This window comes from Elephas maximus, chromosome 3 (genome assembly GCF_024166365.1).
Source record: "Elephas maximus indicus isolate mEleMax1 chromosome 3, mEleMax1 primary haplotype, whole genome shotgun sequence".
Classification (NCBI taxonomy): Eukaryota; Metazoa; Chordata; class Mammalia; order Proboscidea; family Elephantidae; genus Elephas; species Elephas maximus.
In genome coordinates, this window is record NC_064821.1 from 87253068 (window position 1) to 87272102 (window position 19035).

Sequence of the window (19035 nt, forward strand, 5' to 3'; positions counted from 1 at the left end):
TTCTGACCTTGCAGGATGGCTGCCTATCCTCAACTCCTGACTTCATTTTGTGGGGACCAGCCATAATCCTCTGCAACCCTAAGTAGCTGAGGCCAAGAAGCTGTGGCTGCTCTATCCTCCAGGGTTGTGTGCATGTGTATGTGTGTCTGTAATAGAGAGATCTCTGATATCTGTGGTGGATATCAACAGTGTCTTAGTCATCTAGTGCTGCTGTAACAGAAATACTACAAGTGGGTGACTTTAACAAAGAGAAATTTATTCTCTCACAGCCTAGAAGGCTAGAAGTTCAAATTCAGGACTCCAGCTCCAGGGGAAGGCTTTTTTCTCTGTAGGCTATGGGGGATGGTCCTTGTCATCAATCTTCCCCTGGGTCTAGGAGTTTCTCAGCACAGGGACCCTGAGTCTAAGGGACACGCTCCACTCCCAGCTCTTATTTCTTGGTGGTAGGAGGTCCCTCTCCTCTCTGCTCAATTCTCTGTTTTGTATTTCAAAAGAGATTGAGTCAAGATACAACCTAATCCTGTAGATTGAGTCCTGCCTCATTAGCATAACTGCCTCTAATCCTGCCACATTAACATCATAGAGGTTAGGATTTACAACACATAGGACAAATCATACAACGCTGGGCATCACAGCCTAGCTAAATTGACACACATTTTTGGGGGACACAATTCAATCCATAACAAACCGTAACTGATTTTATTGGGGGCTCTGACTATATCACCTTGAGCAAATGACTTTGAGTCTTATTTTCCTCTTTATAATATGAGGATAACACCTAAATGAGAGAACTATTTTAAGGAACGAATGAACTAATGTGTGAAAATTACACAGAATAGTACCTGGCACATGGTTGGTACTAAATTAGAGGTAATTTTCTTTTCTCTCTCTCCCTGCTCTGAAGGCCAAACCCCAGTACTATACATCCTGCATAGGAGGATCAGGTTCTAACACCACAAGAAGTTGACTGTAACCTTAGATTCTTCTGGACAAGAAGGAAATACTCAGCTTCAATTCTTTCTAAAATGTTAAGAAGATTAATCGCCTCTAAATCTCTTAAAGAGTCCCTGGGTGGTACAAACAGTTAAGTGCTCGAATAATAACCAAAAGGTTGGCGGTTCAAATTCATCCAGAGGCACCTCAGAAGAAAGTCCTGGTAATATACTTCTGATAGATCACAATCACTGAAAACCCTAAGGAGTACAGTTCTACTCTGAAACACACTGGTTGCCATAAGTTGGAATCAACTTGATGGCAACTTGTTTTTTCTGATGATGCAAACAGTTAACGTGCTCCTGCCAACCAAAACATGCCTCAGAAGAAAGGCCTGGCAAACTATTTCTGAAAAATCAGCCATTGAGAACCCTATGGAGTACAGTTCTACTCTGACACACATGGGATTGCCATGAATTGGAATCAACTCAATGGCAACTTTATTTTTAAGAAAAGTTTCTATGCTAAAAGGGAAGAACACGTTCAGCATTTCTCAAGCTGAAAGAACTGAAGAAAACATTCAAGCCTCGACTTGCAATAGTGAAGGATTCTATGGGGAAAATATTAACCGATACAGAAGGTGGAAGGAATACACAGAGTCATTATACCAAAAAGAACTGGTCGATGTTCAACCACTTCAAGAGGTAGCATATGATCAGGAACCGATGGTACTGAAGGAAGAAGTCCAAGCTACAGTGAAGGCACTGGCGAAAAACAAGGCTCCGAGAACTGAAGGAATATCAACTGAGAGGTTTCAACAAATGGGTACAGTGCTGCAGGTGCTCACTTGTCTGTGCCAAGACATTTGGAAGACAGCTACCTGGCCAACCAACTGGAAAAGATCCATATTTATGCCTATTCCCAAGAAAGGTGATCCAATCAAATGAGGAAATTATTGAACAATATCATTAATATCACATGCAAGTAAAATTTTGCTGAAGGTCTTCGAAAGCTGCTGCAGCAGTATATCAACATGGAACTGCCAGAAATTCAGGTCGGATTCAGAAGAGGATGTGGAACCAAGGATATCATTGTTGATGTCAGATGGATCTTGGCTGAAAGCAGAGAATACCAGAAGGATGTTTACCTGTGTTTTATTGACTATGCAAACGCATTTCAGCGTGTGGATCATACCAAACTATGGATAACACTGTGAAGAATAGGAATCCCAGAACACTTAACTGTGCTCATGACGAACCTTTACATAGATCAAGAGGCAGTTGTTCTGACAGAACAAGGGGATACTGCGTGGTTTAAGTTCAGGAAAGGTGTGCGTGAGGGTTTTGTCCTTTCACCATACCTATTCAGTCTGTATGCTGAGCAAACAATCCGAGAAGCTGGACTATAAGAAGAATGGGGCATCAGGATTGGTGGAAGACTCATACACAACCTGCGCTATGCAGATGATACAACCATTCTAGCTGAAAGTGAAGAGGACTTGAAGTACTCACTGATGAAGATCAAAGACCACAGCCTTCAGTATAGATTAAACCTCAACATAAAGAAAACAAAAATCCTTACAACTGGACCAATAAGCCACATCATGATAAACTGAGAGAAGATTGAAGTTGTCAAGGATTTCATTTTACTTGGCTCCACAATCAACATCTATGGAAGCAGCAGTCAAGAAATCAAAAGTCACATTGCACTGGGCAAATCTGCTGCAAAAGACCTCTATAAAGTATTGAAAAGCAAAGATGTCACCTTGAAGACTGAGCTGCACCTGACCTAAGCCACGGTATTTTCAACTGCATCACATGCAGGCAAAAGCGGGACAATAAACAAGGAAGACAGAAGAACAACTGATGCCTCTGAATTGTGGTGCTGGTGATGAGTACTGAATATACCACAGACTGCCAAAAGAACAGCCAAATCTGTCTTGGAAGAAGTACAACCAGAATGCTCCTTAGAAGCGAGGATGGCCAGACTATGTCTTACATATTTTGGACATGTTGTCAGGAAAGATCGGTCCCTGGAGGAGGACATCATGCTTGGTAAAGTACAGGGTCAACGAAAAAGAGGAAGACCCTTAATGAGATAGATTGACACAGTGGCTGTAACAATGGGCTCAAGCACAACAACAGTTGTTGGCATGGCACAGGACCTGGCAGTGTTTCATTCTGTTGTACAAAGAGTCACTATGAATCAGTACCAACTTGACAGCACCTAACAACAACAACAATGCTAAAAGGAAATCAGGATTAATAGTGCTATAAACTGCCTGTTTTCTAAGGCTTTAGCTCAGCAAGCTGACAGATTGCTTGAGTCCCTTATAGAGTCAGTGCCAGCCTGGGAGAAAGTAAAGAGCTGGGCCAATACCTGGGCTCTAGACCTATTAAAAGATCAGCTTCCTGAGGCTTGGATTGTAAAAGTAGGAGGAACAACATGCCTTAAGGACAATATATACTGGAATTTATCAATTTTTAACATATGCCCTTTAATCCCAAGAACACTGAGAGGTGAAGAGGGCATGGGAGGAGGAAGGAGGGTCTCTTTAAAGATCTTGAGATGGCGAGGCATCTTGGGCTGATGACTCTATGTCATTCTCTATTGCAGCAGACTGTGGGAAAGTGCCCCTTGGCAGAGCTGCTGGCCAGGAATCAGAGGTTTATCTCACCAACTTCAGGCTCGCCCTCAAGGCGCATAACATTGCACTATACCTGCCAGGTGTGGGAACTAGGTGGTGGTGGCAAAATTAGCTACAAAGGAGCTGTAGCAGCCAGGCTGAACCTAGTTTTGGTGCAAAACTGCTTGCTATCCAGACACCAAAAGTCACAATCCCATTTGATGGTTTGTTTGTTTTGTTTTTTAGGTCTGTTAATGGTATTTGGGCTTGTTTAAGAAAAACAAAACAAGGCAAAACAACTCTTTATCTTTTAGAGATACAGACTGAAATATTTACTGATGAAATTATATCATAATGACTTGCTTTAAAATAATCTGGGGGTGACAGTAGGGAGATGGGTGGGAGTATATATGCAACAAGACTGATCATGAGTTGATAAACTGCTGAACCTGTGTGATGGATACATGGGAGTTCATTATTTTATTTTCTCAACTTCTCTGTCTTCCAAAATTTTGAAAATTTCCATAGTAAGTTGTTAAAAAACAGTCACAATCTCTACCACTGTTGTATTCCTTCCTAGCATATCAAGGTCAGGGTCTACTTCATATGGCTTTGTTTTCATTTGGGAGTAAAAATAAACCCTTCAATGGCCAAGAGTTCACTTCATTTTTGGAATATGTACAGCCTAGCCTGGCAACTGAAAAACAGGTCCTGGATTACTCTTTAAATCTTAGCAGTAAGTCTTCCTGCTATCTAAAAAGCAACGTCTCCACAATCTCCACAATTCTACCACTGATTTAGCAAAATGTTTGGCTTATTATAGGTGGTTAATAAATATCTATTGATTGAATGAAAAAACCAGGATACATCAGAGGGGAGCAGGGCAAGAGTGCCCTGGGGAGGGAAAACAAAGAAACAATACTTGGGAAAGCCTTCTGGGAATCCAAATGATTCATTTTGTCATTAGCTGTACGCGGACCTTCCCCACTGGTGTTTATCGTATGTCATGGGGGTTAGATCTGCAAGAAATATCAACTTGGCACAGAGGAACACTCCTCCTTCTCCTTAATATTCCTGTATATATCTAAGTCCATCAGCCAAGGGCAGAGCTAGCATTTAAACTCAGGTCCTCAGGCTCCCTTCCTCAGCTGGTCTGAGCGAGTTTGCTATTGTGGTACCCAGCCCACCTGCTTTCCCACCCACCAGTACTATTCCAGACAGGAACTTATTGAGCAGTCATCAGGGGAGACAAGATATTCCTCTTTTAACCGTGCAATTATTAAATCTCTTCCTACCTGTTCCCCTGAGGCCTCTGGTTACATCTCCTATTAAACTTCCTTGAGACCAGCTGCAAAAGGAGGTTTTCCCTCTGGCATCCTAAGTCCTATGATCTACCAGACACAGTCTTTAAGAAGTATTTAAGGCCCACAATTCCGCAAAATCAGAAAAAGTATCAAGCTTTGTCTCTCTGCATTTATGAAGGTTTGCTTAGTGGACTGGGCTTCTATTCCAGAATTGGAAATTTGCTCCTTTTATTTCCTCCTCTGGGTAAGTCTCTGGCCCTTTGCTGTGAGGGCCCATCTATAGGATAATTGTCTAGAAGAAGGACATCTGCTTGGAGACAACAGGAACAAGAGCTGAGGAGCTCACCTTTGCAGGGGGAGGTAAAAACAGCCTGGAACTGAGCGGAAAGAGGCATCATGGGTTACTATCAGTTTTACAAAAATATTTTGCCTGGGTTATTACAGCAGTCCCTAAAAATTGAAGCAAGAGGCTTCACGGTACAGACAAAATAACAATATGCTGATAACATGGTTTTGTTTCTAAAACAAAGGTAAGCATCAACTGTGCTATTTACATAGACTAGTTACCTAATATCATCAAGGTTTAAAACTACTAAGTCACAAGGTAGCTTGTTAAGCACTGCGGGTTTGGCTCTATCTCCCTCTTTCTTACTTATTTTCCATTAGGAAATCCACGACGTATTTTTTCAAGCAGTAGAGGTGGGCATCCACAAGGCCTGTGTGGAAACGTATCCTGGGGTGCCTGCAAAAGAGAATAAGAAAGAATGGGCTTATAGTCAGATAACATGAGTTCTACCCTATTATCAGCTACTATGAATTAGGTAACTTATAAGGGTCAGTGCTGCGCCTACACCCCACCCTGGAAAGACGAGGATGTTGAACATCAGTTTTGATCCTATCACATAAAAGGTCTCTCTAGAAACTCTACCTTACACTCTGTGAGTGCTTTAGGCATCCAAAGAGATTAATCCAAAATCAGTGAACCACCAACCAAATCACTGACAATCCACCTTCTAATCCATCACAAACTCCTACTCACAAGTCTTGGGGTAATACTCAACTAATATTTTCCTGATTCCCCCTCAACTGTCCCACTTCCTGCAGGCCACACTTTAGCCATGCTTCTTTTACCTACATCTGTATTACTCTATCTTCTTAGAATACTAACTCCCTATTCTTATTTACCCATCAGAGGTTACCCCAGGTATACTTCCTCCAGGAAACCTTCACTAACAACCTGGGTCTGTGCTCCCACAACACTTGGTGTCTACTTCTATCAGATGACTTATCATACTATACGGTAACTGTCTATTTCCTTGTCTCTGTCTCTCACTCAATAGACTGCATGTTCCCAGAGGGCAGAGATTCATTTTTACAGCCTTAGCACTCAGAGGTTGTACCTCACACAGAACCAACATTTAATAAACACTTGTTGACTAACCAAATAAATGAATAGAATACCACCCTTAGGTCAAAACATTTGCCCAACTGCTGTCTCTTTTAGTTTGTCATCTTTGGTTTCAACAGTAAAAAACACCATGCTAGCAATGTTCAAAGTCATCTTATCTAATAAAAACAAACAGGTAGGGGACAGGAGGGGAAGAGTAGGGTGGAGAAGCGAAGATTCCAATCATAGGTTGACTTGTCATCTTTCTTCTACTCTGTGTTGCTTTGCTTTGACTAGATTACGGTTTTAAGAAAAATTACTTAAAATTCAAATTTTAAGAAAAATTTGAAGATTATATATCCTGGTAATTCTATCCCTTGATCTAACCAATCTGGAAAGCTGTACTCTCCTGCTGAGTCCCTTGCTTTACGAATTCTTTTAATCATTCAACACACTGTATTATTTAATCCTCACCACCACCTAAAGAGGTAGCTATATTACTCTTACTTTTATAGCTGAGGTCAACTTATGCTGTGCAGCCAGGATAGGAATAACTTAAAAGCTTGAATAATCATCTTCTAAACTGTTGTCAATCCCTACCACATATAGCACTAATATTCATATAGCATTTTATAGCATATTAAATGCTTTTTCAACTTCCTACTCTTATCCCGTAAAGTGGGTAAAACAAGAAATTTTTCCATTTTTAAAAGAAAAAATATTTCAAAATTTTAACTGGTATATTCAAGGCTAGAGAATTAACTGGCTACATCTCAATTTGGAATACGACAAAGGAAAAGACATAAGTGATTTAAAGAAAAATTTTTTTTCTTTTAGATTAAATTTGTAGTGAATATAAATCTTGGGACTTGAAGACTAACGACATTTAAATTGCCAAGAAAGGGTGATTCCTTTATTTTCATTTTTTAAAAAATTTGAATGATATTAGAAATAAAGACTAACATTTTAAAACAAAACAAACAAACAAAACCAAGAAAACCCCAAATAGGCATGGGTGAATCTAGGTAACTGGCTTACTGCTCTGGGCCAGGATGATATTCTGGGTATATATATAACTAAAAAGTAAGAAATTAGTAAAGGCAAATAAGATATTTAGAAACAGTTATAATTTTGTATTTTTAAAAATAATTTGCCAACCACAGAAAAAATCCACTGCAATAAGAAACAGTATATATGAAAAATCTGTGGGAATACTCTCAATGATAAAATAAAAATAAAAGCTCAGAGGAATGGCATAAAAAAAATTAAACTTCAAAGTCTGTAAAACCTTTGAAAAGCCTCTATAGGTTTTTTCTTCTCTTCCCCTAACATAAAACAAATTTTAAAATGCCTTTTAAAAGGTCTGCTATAAAAAAAGAAAGAAGGGTTAGAGAAAAACAGGAAGACCTCAGAAAGCAGCATGGGTAATGGACAAAGATTAAAGTCTAGGAAACTAGGACAATATAAGTCATCAGGAATATAAAGAATATTTTTGGGTTGTTTTAATAGATATATTTTTCAAAGAGTAAGTTGTAGATTTTAAATTTGTAATGTTTAAATTTTAGTGGAAATAAAGCTTCTTTTTTAATCTTAAAAATGAGAATACCTGTTTCTAAAGCAAGGAACAAAATCAATAGGTAAAATAATTATAACAATTATTTGTTATTAATAACAATATTATTTAGAATAAATAAGGACTGTATATATGAAATAGCTACTGGGAAACATCCAAGGATAAGCATTTACTCTTTCAACCACAAAGGTCAATTGGCTTTCAAAGTATCTTCATAAAAGTACTTAGCCTGTCTGCATAATCGAATGTCTATACCTGTTCTCAGAAACCCTGGTGATGTAGTGGTTAAGTGCTACAGCTGCTAACCAAAAGGTCAGCAGTTTGAATCCACCAGGCACTCCTTGGAAACTCTATGGGGCAGTTCTACTCTGTCCTATAGGATCACTATGAGTCAGAATCAACTTGACCCCAACGGGAAGGACGGATACCTGTTCTCAACGTGCCAGACACAGTCCTGGCTTTGATGGCCATTATAACCAACTACATGAGTGTACCCATGTCTGCATATTACTTTCCCAGAGTTATAGTGCAGACTTCATTCTGAACTCTGGTGGAGCCATACTTACTTTCAGGCATTAACCCCATAGCCTCATTTCCCTCCGTGAGTTTAGAATCAAATAGCACCATTCCCATTACCACTTTCATCTTATCCAACATTCTCCTCAAATTCTTTAATCTATCTCCTCTCTGAAATACCTAATTGACTGCCAAGGATTCTTCAACTTCTAACACCCATGCAGTCTGACTATGGGTGAAGTGAGGTAAGTGCAGGAGCCCCACTGGGCCCCACTCTGCTCTAGAGTTAACTATCATATTTCTCACTTTCTTCTACCTTCATTTTGGTCTTTAGGTCTTTGGTCTCTAGACAGGACCTCCCCATACCCTGGGTATTCTTTTCCAAGATCAGGTGGAGTCTGTCTCCTCTTGGAATCCTTCCTTCTATATTCATTTTAAATCATACTAAAACAGACGGCTCTTGGAACACTACTGGCAAAGATGGTATAGATTATGTACAACTCAACAGCTGGATTTGGTTTGTTTTTTTCCAAATATGTAATGTAGACTAATAAGGAAGAGACAATTCTTCTGAAAAATGACTGTTGGAAGTCAAAACTTAGGGATCTACCACAGCAAGCATATGTTATATGTTTACTGCAGGCCTATTAAGGTAATAGGTATTGTGCTAGATAGACACATCTGGCCTCTGAAAATATAGCTTACAGTCTATTAAGGGAAGCTATTTCCTTTCAAAGCTCCTCAAAAAAGAAAATTTCTTGCTCACATTTCCTCCACCAAATTCCAAATAAGTGGGGAAGTGCCACTGTAAAGTAAAATCATCCCTGTCAATGCTCAGGAAAAAGGAGAGTAAGGTTAAAAGCTGAGAGTTCTATTATACTTAAGGTTGCTATCTTAGTCATCTAGTGCTGCTATAACAGAAATACCACAAGTGGATGGCTTTAACAAAGAGAAATTTATTCTCTCACAGTCCGGTAGGCTACAAGTCCAAATTCAGGGCATCAGCTCCAGGGGAAGGCTTTCTCTATTAGCTCTGGAGGAAGGTCCTTTTTATCAATCTTCCCCTGGACTAGGACCTTCGCGGTGCAGGAATCCTGGGTCTAAAGGGTGTGCTCTGCTTCTGGTGCTTCTTTCTTGGTGGTATGTGGTCCTCATGTCTCTCTGATTGCTTCTTTCTTTTATATCTCAAAAGAGATTGGCTTAAGACACTATCTAATCTTATAGATCTCATCAATATAACTGCCACTAATCTATCTTATTACATCATAGTGATAGGATTTACAATACACAGGGAAATCACATCAGATGACAAAATGGTAGACAATCATAAATACTGGGAATCAAGTTCACAGATATTTTGGGGGGATATAATTCAATCCATGACAGTTGCTATGAGTCAGAGCTGACTCAGCAGCTCCTAATAACAAGGTGAAGGGTGTGGTTAGTCAGAGAACCCAGGAACAACTATTTCTTCTAAGACTGAGACCAAAACACAGGCTACAGCCTACTCTCATTTTATTTTATTTTTTAAGACTGTCTGGATGGCTGATTGGCCATGCTGGTTTGCAGAGGGCAGGTTTTTTTTTTTTGAACACACTTGATTTTTTAGAACAGTTTTAGGTTTACAGAAAAATTGAGCAGAAAGTACAGAGTCCCCATCCCCCCCTACTGTTAATCCTATTAACCTCTTGCATTCTTGTGGTACATTTGTTATAATTGATGAACCAATATCGATATATCATTATTAACTAAAGTTCATAGTTCAGGGTTCATTCTTTTTGTTGTACAGTCCGATGGGTTTTGACAAATGCTTAATGCCATATGTCAACCATTACAATATCATACAGAATAGTTTCACTGCCTTAAAAATGCCCAGTGGTCTACTATCTATTTATCCCCACACCTCACCACCCCCTGCTTCCCTCTGACCCACTGGCAACCACACTAACATTTTCACTGTCTATAGTTTGGCAGCAGGTCGTTTTATTCCTTTGAATTGCCAAGCCCAGAATAAATTCTCTACTCTTCACAGCATCCCAGCCCCAGCCAAAGGCTGTGAGCTGTAAATAGCACTGGACTGTGAGCCAGAGTATGATCCGGAATTAACAGCTCTCACACCATCTACTTTCTAAATGATTCCAGAGTGTCTGGCACTTATTCCTGCATGGCAAACCAGTCTGCTTCCTATAGGAACAATGGGGCAGCTGTAATACATCAGGAGGTACTTGGGTCAACTGGAAACCAAATATAACCAGTAGATTTCTTATGTAGTATGGGAGCCGAAAGGAGCCCTGGTGGCGCAGTGGTTATGTACTTGGCTGCTAACCAAAAGGTTAGTGGTTCGAATCCACCAGCTGCTCCGTGGAACAAAGATGTGGCAGTCTGATTCCGTAAAGATTTACAGCCTTGGAAACCCAGTGGAGCAATTCTACTCTGTCCTACAGGGTTGCTATAAGTCGGAATTGACTTGATGGCAATGGGTTTTTTTTTTTGGAGGGGGGCCGGGGTTGGAGCCAAGCACTTAAAAATCTTCCTAGAAACCCTGGGTCAAAAGTAAGCAGTGTTAAGAATGGTCTTCAACCTAAATTGGGAAGACATAAATTAGAAGAAAGACGGTGGAAACTAAAAAGCCAAAAGAAAGTACAAAGAAGGGCAAGACAGCAGAGTCTCAACCCTTGTTGTACATCAGAAGTTCCATGGGTAGTTTTTTTTTAAATACAAATGCAGATTTCTGGACTCCACCCCTGGACTCTGAGTTAACAGGTTAGAAATGGGCCAGAATCAGTCAATCTCTCAATCTCTCTCTCTCCTCCTTCTCTTTCTACACGCATATACACACAAAACTTTTTAGTATGGGAAGTTTCAAATATATACAAAAGCAAATTAAAACAATAAATTCCCATGTGCCCACCAATGAACTACAACTATCAACATTTTGCAATTTTTCTCTCTAATATTTTAAAGCAAATTCCAGACATAATGTCATTTCACCTATAAATACTTCAGTATATGTAGTATGCATTTTTAAATGATAAAGAACCTTAAAACATAACCACTATGACATTACCATATCTAATAAAATTATCGACAATTTCATAATGTCATATCTAATATCCAATCCATATGCAGATTTGTCTTTTTATAGCTCGTTTGTCTGAGGCGAAGCCAAGACGGCGAGTAGTCAGATGCTTCCTGTGGTCCCTCTTACAACAAAGATCCGAAAAAACAAATGAATCAATTACAGATGACAATCTAGGAGCCCTGAACATCAATGGCAAAGTTGAGGAATCAGACGGACCAGCAGGGGGAGGGAGAGATGATTCAGAAGCAGCGAGGAGTTGCCAGGCCTGACTTGGCTAGCACCCTGCAGGCTGGATCGGCTGGTGCAAGCGGTGAGGCAAGCAGTGGCGCTTGGGATACATTTTTCACATGGGGAGAGACCAAGCAGCGAGGAGTCGGCTCAAACCTCCAGAACCAGTGAGAAATGGTGCTTGATCAGCAAGAGAGAAATGTAAGAGTCTAACCTACTGCGTGGATCAAAAGAAAAAAAAAAACCTTCCTTTTGGGAAATACCTTTCTCCCATTTACCTGCTCCCTCCCCACTCTGCTCTGGGTCGTGGTCCAGCTTAAGAGATTGCTGCATTCCCTGGGCTGAAGTAAAACTTGTTGCAAGCCCTGAGCCATTCTCCCAGCTTTGGAGAGGGAATAAATTAACAAACAGGAAAAAATAATCTGCCAGCTCCCCTAGCCCAGGAACTTGGGGCAAGCACTCCTTTTGCCTAGGCACAGGCAGAATGGTTCCATGGACTTTGAATGCCTTTTGCCCCGGCATAGACCTGTAAGGGCCCATTTCAATAGTGTAAGCCCTCATTAGCACAGTATACCAGTGTATATACTTGAGGCCTATTTTTACCTGTATCTGCTATAAGGGGGAGTGGCAGATTCGTGACATTTGACACCATCCTACCCATTAAGCAGGGTCCTCGCCTATCCACATCAGGGGCCTGAGGACTGGTGGCTCCACCCACTCTACCAAGCCACCTGCAACAGGGGTCCAAGAATAAGTGGTGACTCCCAGTCCTTACATCCAACAGCATGGGGTGCCCACAGTCTGACTGAAAAACCCATCTACTTATGTGCTCTAGGGAACAGGGACATGTCTCCTACCCAGACACTCAGGGGCAACTGTTAGTCCCTGCCTTGATCAGCACATGACCCCCTACTGCAGCCAGATACCTGTGCCTACTCCAATCACCCCTGCCTATGTAGGACTGTAGGTGAGAGCCTGCACCATATACTTGGTGACCAAAGACCTGGACACCCGAGCTGAATCCACACAAGAAAAGTAAATGAACTCTTGGGCTCATATACCTAGTAACAGTCCTAGCCACCTGGAGACGGGATGTGAGAGCTTCGGAGATGCCAATAATCAAACTAGCTCACATGACCAGGTTATTTGGGCGTATCAAAACAAAAGAAGAAGCTAGGACACAATAAACAAACATAAAATAAATAAATATAATAACTTGTTGATGGTTCAGAGACAAGAGTCAACATCAAATCACATAAAAAAGCAGGCCATGAGGGCTTCAGCAAGTCACCAAAATAATCAAAAAGCCTTCCAGAAGAAGATAACTTCTTGGAATTACCAGAGGTAGAATTCAAGACTAATATACAGAACTGTTCAAGAAATCAGGAAGGCGATCAGACAAAATGCAGAACAAGCCAAGGAACACACAGACAAAGCAACAGAGGAATTTAAGGTTATTCAAGAGGATAATGACAAATTTAATAGGCTGCAAGAATCCATAGAGAGACACAAAACAGAAATCCAAAAAATTTGCAATAAAATTTCAGAATTAGACAACTCAATAGAAAGTCATATGAGCAGAATTGAGGCAATGGAAGTCAGAATTAGTGAGACTGAAGACGAAGCATCTGACATCAACTTATTTGAGGAGAAATCAGATAAAAGGATTTAAAAAACTGAAGAAACCCTAAAAATTATGTGGGACTTTCTATCAAGAGGAATAACATATATTCGTATGTTCTGGAGTGCCAGAACAGGGCGGGGTGGGGGGGGGGTGGATAACAGGAAATATAGAGAATTGCTGAAGTTTTTTGGCAGAAAACTTCCGATATCATGAAAGATATCTATCCAAGAAGCTCATTGAACCCCACACAAGGTAGATCCCAAAAGAAAGTCACCAAGACATATTACAATCAAACTTGCCAAAACCAAAGATAAAGAGAGAATTTTAAGAGTGGCTAGGGATAAATGAAAAGTCACCTACAAAGGAGAGTCAAAAAGCCTGGACTACTCAGCAGAAACCATGCAGGCAAGAAGGCAACGGGATGATATATATAAAGCCCTGAAGGAAGAAAACTGCCAGCCAAGAATTATATGTCCAGCAAAACTGTCTCTCAAACATGATGGTGAAATTAGGGCATTTCCAGACAAACAGAAATTTAGGGAATTTGTAAAAACCGAACCAAAATTACAAGAAATACTAAAGGGAATCCTCTGGTTCGAAAATCAACAATATCAGACAACAATCCAAGGACAGAGCAACCAGGTATCAACTCAGAGAAGCCACAAAAATCAATCAAAGCTAAAACACTGAAAATACAGAGAGATGTCAATATGTAAAAGATGACATTAAAAGAAAAAGAGGGACTAAAAAATGTAGTTATAGATCTTTCATAGGGAGAGGAAGTCAAGGCAATATAAGGAAATAAAAGATTGATTTAAATTTTGAAAAAGAGGGGTAAATATTAAGGTAACCACAAAGGAAACTAACAATCCTACACATCAAAATAAAAAACAAGAAAAACATAAAGACTCACCAAATACAAAATCAACAACAAGGAAAAAGACAAAAAGAAAATACATAAAGAAAAACAACTCAGCACAGAAAATTAAGTGGAACAAAGAAATCGTCAACAACACACGCACACAAAAATACATCAAAATGACAGCACTGAACACATACCTATCAATAATTATGCTGAATGTAAATGGACTAAATGCACCAATAAAGAGACAGTGGCAGAACGGATTAAAAAACACTATCTGTCTATATGCTGCCTACAAGAGACACATCTTAGACTTAAAGACACAAACTAAAACTCAAAGGATGGGAAAAAATACATTAAGCAAACAACAATCAAAAAACAGCAGAAGTGGCAGTACTAATCTCTGATAAAATAGGCTTTAAAGCAAAATTCACCACAAAGGATAAGGAAGGATACTATATAATAATTAAAGGGTCAATATGCCAGAAGGACATAACCATAATAAATATTTACACACCCAACAACAGGGCTTCAAAATATATAAAACAAACTCTAACATCATTGAAAAGAGAAATAGCTTCACACCACTTTCAGTGACAGAACATCCAGAAAGCTCAATAAAGGCACAGAAGATCTGCATGCCACAATCAACCAACTCGATTTCACAGACATATGCAGAATGTTCCATCCAACAGCAGACAAGTATACTTTCTTTTTCAATGCACATGAAACATTCTCCAGGATAGACCACATATTAAGCCATAAAGTAAGCCTTACAGAAGCCAAAACACTGAAATATTACGAAGCATCTTTTCTGACCATAAAGCCATAAAAGGAGAAATCAATAACAGGAAAAGGAAGGGGGGAAAAAAATCAAATACATGGAAACTGAACAACATCTAGCACAAAAACTATTGGGCTATAGAAGAAATTAAGGGCGGAATAAAGAAATTCACAGAATCAAATGAGAATGAAAACACATCCTACCAGAACGTTTGGGACACGGCAAAAGCAATGCTCAGAGGTCAATTTATATCAATAAATGCATACATCCAAAAAGAATAAAGGGCCAAAATCAAAACATTAACCCTGCAACTCTAACAAGTAGAAAGAGAGCAGCAAAAGAAGCCAGAAGAAAGGAAATAATAAATATTACAGCAGAATTAAATGAAATAGAAAAACAATTGAAAGAGTTAACAAGAACAAAAGCTGGTTCTTTGAAAAGATCAACAAAAATTGATAAACCACTGGCCAAACTGACAAAAGAAAAACAGGAGAGAAAGCAAATAAGCTGAATAAGAAATAAGATGGGCAATATCACAACAAACCCAACTGAAATTAAAAGAACCATAATAGGATACTATGAAAACTGTACTCCAAAAAACTTGAAAACCTAGAGGAAATGGACAAACTTTTGGAAACATACTACCTACCTAAACTAACACAAACAGAGGTAGAACAACTAAATAAACCTATAACAAAAGGAGAGATTGAAAAGGTAATGAAAAAAACTTCCAACAACAACAAAAAAAGCCGTGGCCCTGACAGCTTCACTGGAGAATTCTACCAAACTTTCAAAGAAGAGTTAATACCACTACTACTAAAGGTATTTCAGTGCATAGAAAACGATGGAGTATAGTTGCTTTGTCTGAATCAGGATTCAATCAAGTTCCCACATTGCATTTGGCTATTTAAAAAAAAAAAAAAAGTCCATAAATGTGGCCCTTCCTTATTACCCCACCAAGCCACTCACCCTTAAAGACAGGTGACCCACTTAATCATGGTGTATAATTCTTTGTGTGTGTGTATAATTCTTTTTATATGTTGCTGGATTTGCTGTTGTGTGCCATCAAGTCAATTCTGACTCATAGCAACCCTATATGTTAGAGTGAAACTGCCCCGTAGGGTTTCCTAGGCTATTATCTTTACGGGAGCAGATCAGCAGGTCTTTTCTCCTGCGGAGCCACTGGTGGATTTGAACCACCAACCTTTCAGTTAGCACCAAGTGCTTACCCATTGTGCCACCAGGACTTGTCACATTGCTGGGTTTAGTTTGCTAATATTTTGTTGAGGACTTTTGCATCTATGTTCATGAGGGATGTTTGTCTGGAGTTTTTTGTGTGCCTAGCTTTGGTAGTTTTACTGGTTTCATAAAGTAAATTGGAAAGTATTCCCTCCTCCTTCATTTTCTGGAAGAATTTGTAAGGACTGGCATTATTTCTCCTTGAAATGCTTGATGCTGTTGTTATTAGCTGCCATTGACTTGGCCCTGTACTCATGGTCACCCCATGTATTGCAGAGTAGAACTGCTCCATAGGGTTTTCTTAGCTGTAATCTTTATGGAAGCAGTTCTCCAGGCCTTTCTTCCCCAAATGTTTGACAGAATTCACTAAAGAAGCCACCTGGGCTTGGGCTTTTCTCTGTTGGAAGATTTTTAATTACTAATTTATTTGATGGAGGTCTATTAAGATTTTCTATTTCCTTTTGAGTCAGTTTTATTAATTTTTGTCTTTTAGCAATTTGTCCATTTCACCTAAATTGTCTAATTTGTTGGCATAAGATTGTTCATAATCATTCCCTTATTAACTTTTAATGGCTTCAGTATCTGTAGTGATATTCCCTCTTTTGTTCCTGATTGAAATTGCTGATTTCATTCGGCAAGTTGTGTTTTCTCTCTTTTTTCCTTGGTCAGTCTAGCTAAAGGGTTATCAATTTTGTTAATTTTTCAAAGAACCAAACTTTTACTTCATTGGTTTCTTTATTGTTTTTGTTTTCTATTTCACTGATCTCCATTCTAACCGTTATTATGTCCTTCCTTCTTTTTTTGCTTTTGGGTTTAATTTGCTCTTCTTTTCCTAATATCTTAAGGTGGAAGCTTAGGTTATTGACTTGAGATCTTTCTTCTTTTCTAATATAGGCATTTAAAGCTACAAATTACACTCTAAGCACTGCTTTAACTGCTCTCATGAATTATGATATGTTGTGTGTTTGTTCTTACTAATTTCAAAATGCTTTCTACTTTCTCTTGTGATTTATTTTTGACCCATGGGTTACTTAAATGTGATGGTAAACACAGTGATGGAGAGGTAGTCAAGAAGCCAGATCATGGAGCACCTTCTGTGACACTTGTATGCCATGCTAAGGAGTCTGTACTTTGTCTCTTAGGTAATGGAAACCACTGAAAGTTACTGAATGAGGAAATACATATACATTATATGCTAGTTTTGTGTGTATCAACTTTGCTAAGCTGGAATTATATTATGCAGAATTCCTGTCCCTAAATGGTTCTGAATGAGTCATGGTCAAAAGAGATATTTTACGTGAGATTTAGAAGGCAGAAGTGAAGCCTGAGCCACATTTTTTACACTCTGAAGGTTGATGAATGGTGCCAGGTATTGTGGCAATGGGTGCATGATGTCACTGACAAGCTAGCTCACCTAATAGGCATGGGACAGTACCCAAACCTGCAGTTCCTCCAGATCCTGCCAGCTTCTTGAGTTCTCAGCCAAGCACCATGCAGGCTCCATGGTGAAGGGTGCCAGTTTCTCTTGGAGGTCACTTACAACAATAAGGCTGAAGGTAGTGAGAGACGAACATGGGTTCCAATTGGTCCTTGCATGTTTTAGTTGTCCTCATGGGTCTCAGTTTGTCCTTACAAATTCCAGTTTGTCCTTGTTCTTGTCTACGTCCAGCTTTCCTTCCATACTACTGGTCTGGCTGACTGACAGTGGTTTCAGGCTTAACACCAGACATAGAGGCAGCAGCATGCATACATTGCTCTACCAGCTCCCACGGCTGCATAATAAATTCCTTATTCTGTACCACTGGGCAGCAGTTCTGTGTCTCTGTTTGATATAAAAGTTTCTACCAGAAGTGGTCCTAGAAGAACGGTATCTTTTTTTTTTTTTTCTTAATAGATTTTTAATATGCCAATTGACTTGGATATTCCCTGAAACCATGGTCCTCAAACCCCCGGCCCTGCTACACTGGCCTTGCAAGTGTTTAGTTTACTTAGGAAACTTCTTCGTTTTTGGTTAGTCCAGTTGTGCTGACCTCTCCTGTACTGTGTTGTCTTTCTCTTCATTTAAAATAGTTTTTATCTACTATCTAATCAGTGGAAACCCCTCTCCCTCCCTCCTTCCCTTCTCGAGTTCTTATAATAGTGGTCTTATACAATATTTGTCCTTTTGCAGCTGACTAGTTTCACTCAGCATAATGCCTTCCAGATTGCTCCATGTTATGAAATGTTTCACAGGTTCATCGTTGTTCTTTATTGATGTGTAATATTCCATTGTGTGAATACACCATAATTTATTTATCCACTCATCTGTTGATGGGCACCTTGGATGCTTCCATCTTTTTGCTATTGTAAACAGGGCTGCAATGAACATGGGTGTGCATATATCTGTTTGTGTAAAGGCTCTTATTTCTCTGGGGTATATACCAAGGAGTGGGATTGCTGGATCCTATGGTAGTTCTATTTCTAGTTTTTTAAGGAAGTGCCAAATTGATTTCCAAAGTGGTTTTACCATTTTACATTCCCACCAGCAGTGTACAAGTGTTCCAGTCTCTCCACAACCCCTCCAACATGTATTATTTTGTGTTTTTTGGATTAACGCCAGCCTTGTTGAAGTGTGATAGAATCTCATTGTAGTTTTGATTTGCATTTCTCTAATGGCTAATGATTGTGAGCATTTCCTCACGTATCTGTTAACTACCTGAATGTCTTCTTTAATGAAGTGTCTGTTCATATCCTTTGCCCATTTTTTAATTGGGTTGTCTTTTTGTAGTTGAGTTTTTGCAGTATCATGTAGATTTTAGAGATCAGGCGCTGATGGGAAATGTCATAGCTAAAAACCTTTTCCCAGTCTGTAGGTAATCTTTTTATTTTTTTGGTGAA

At 39.4% G+C, this 19035-nt stretch overlaps 1 protein-coding gene across 1 annotated transcript in view; it reads right to left on the reverse strand.

Annotated features, from left to right (window-relative positions):
* Positions 1 to 19035, reverse strand: part of EIF2B3 (eukaryotic translation initiation factor 2B subunit gamma) — a 168852-nt gene that overhangs the window by 39915 nt on the left and 109902 nt on the right. The window contains exon 6 of the mRNA XM_049879133.1: positions 5516 to 5605. Coding sequence (XP_049735090.1) covers positions 5516 to 5605 — 90 coding nt within the window. The remainder of the gene's footprint in view (positions 1 to 5515; positions 5606 to 19035) is intronic.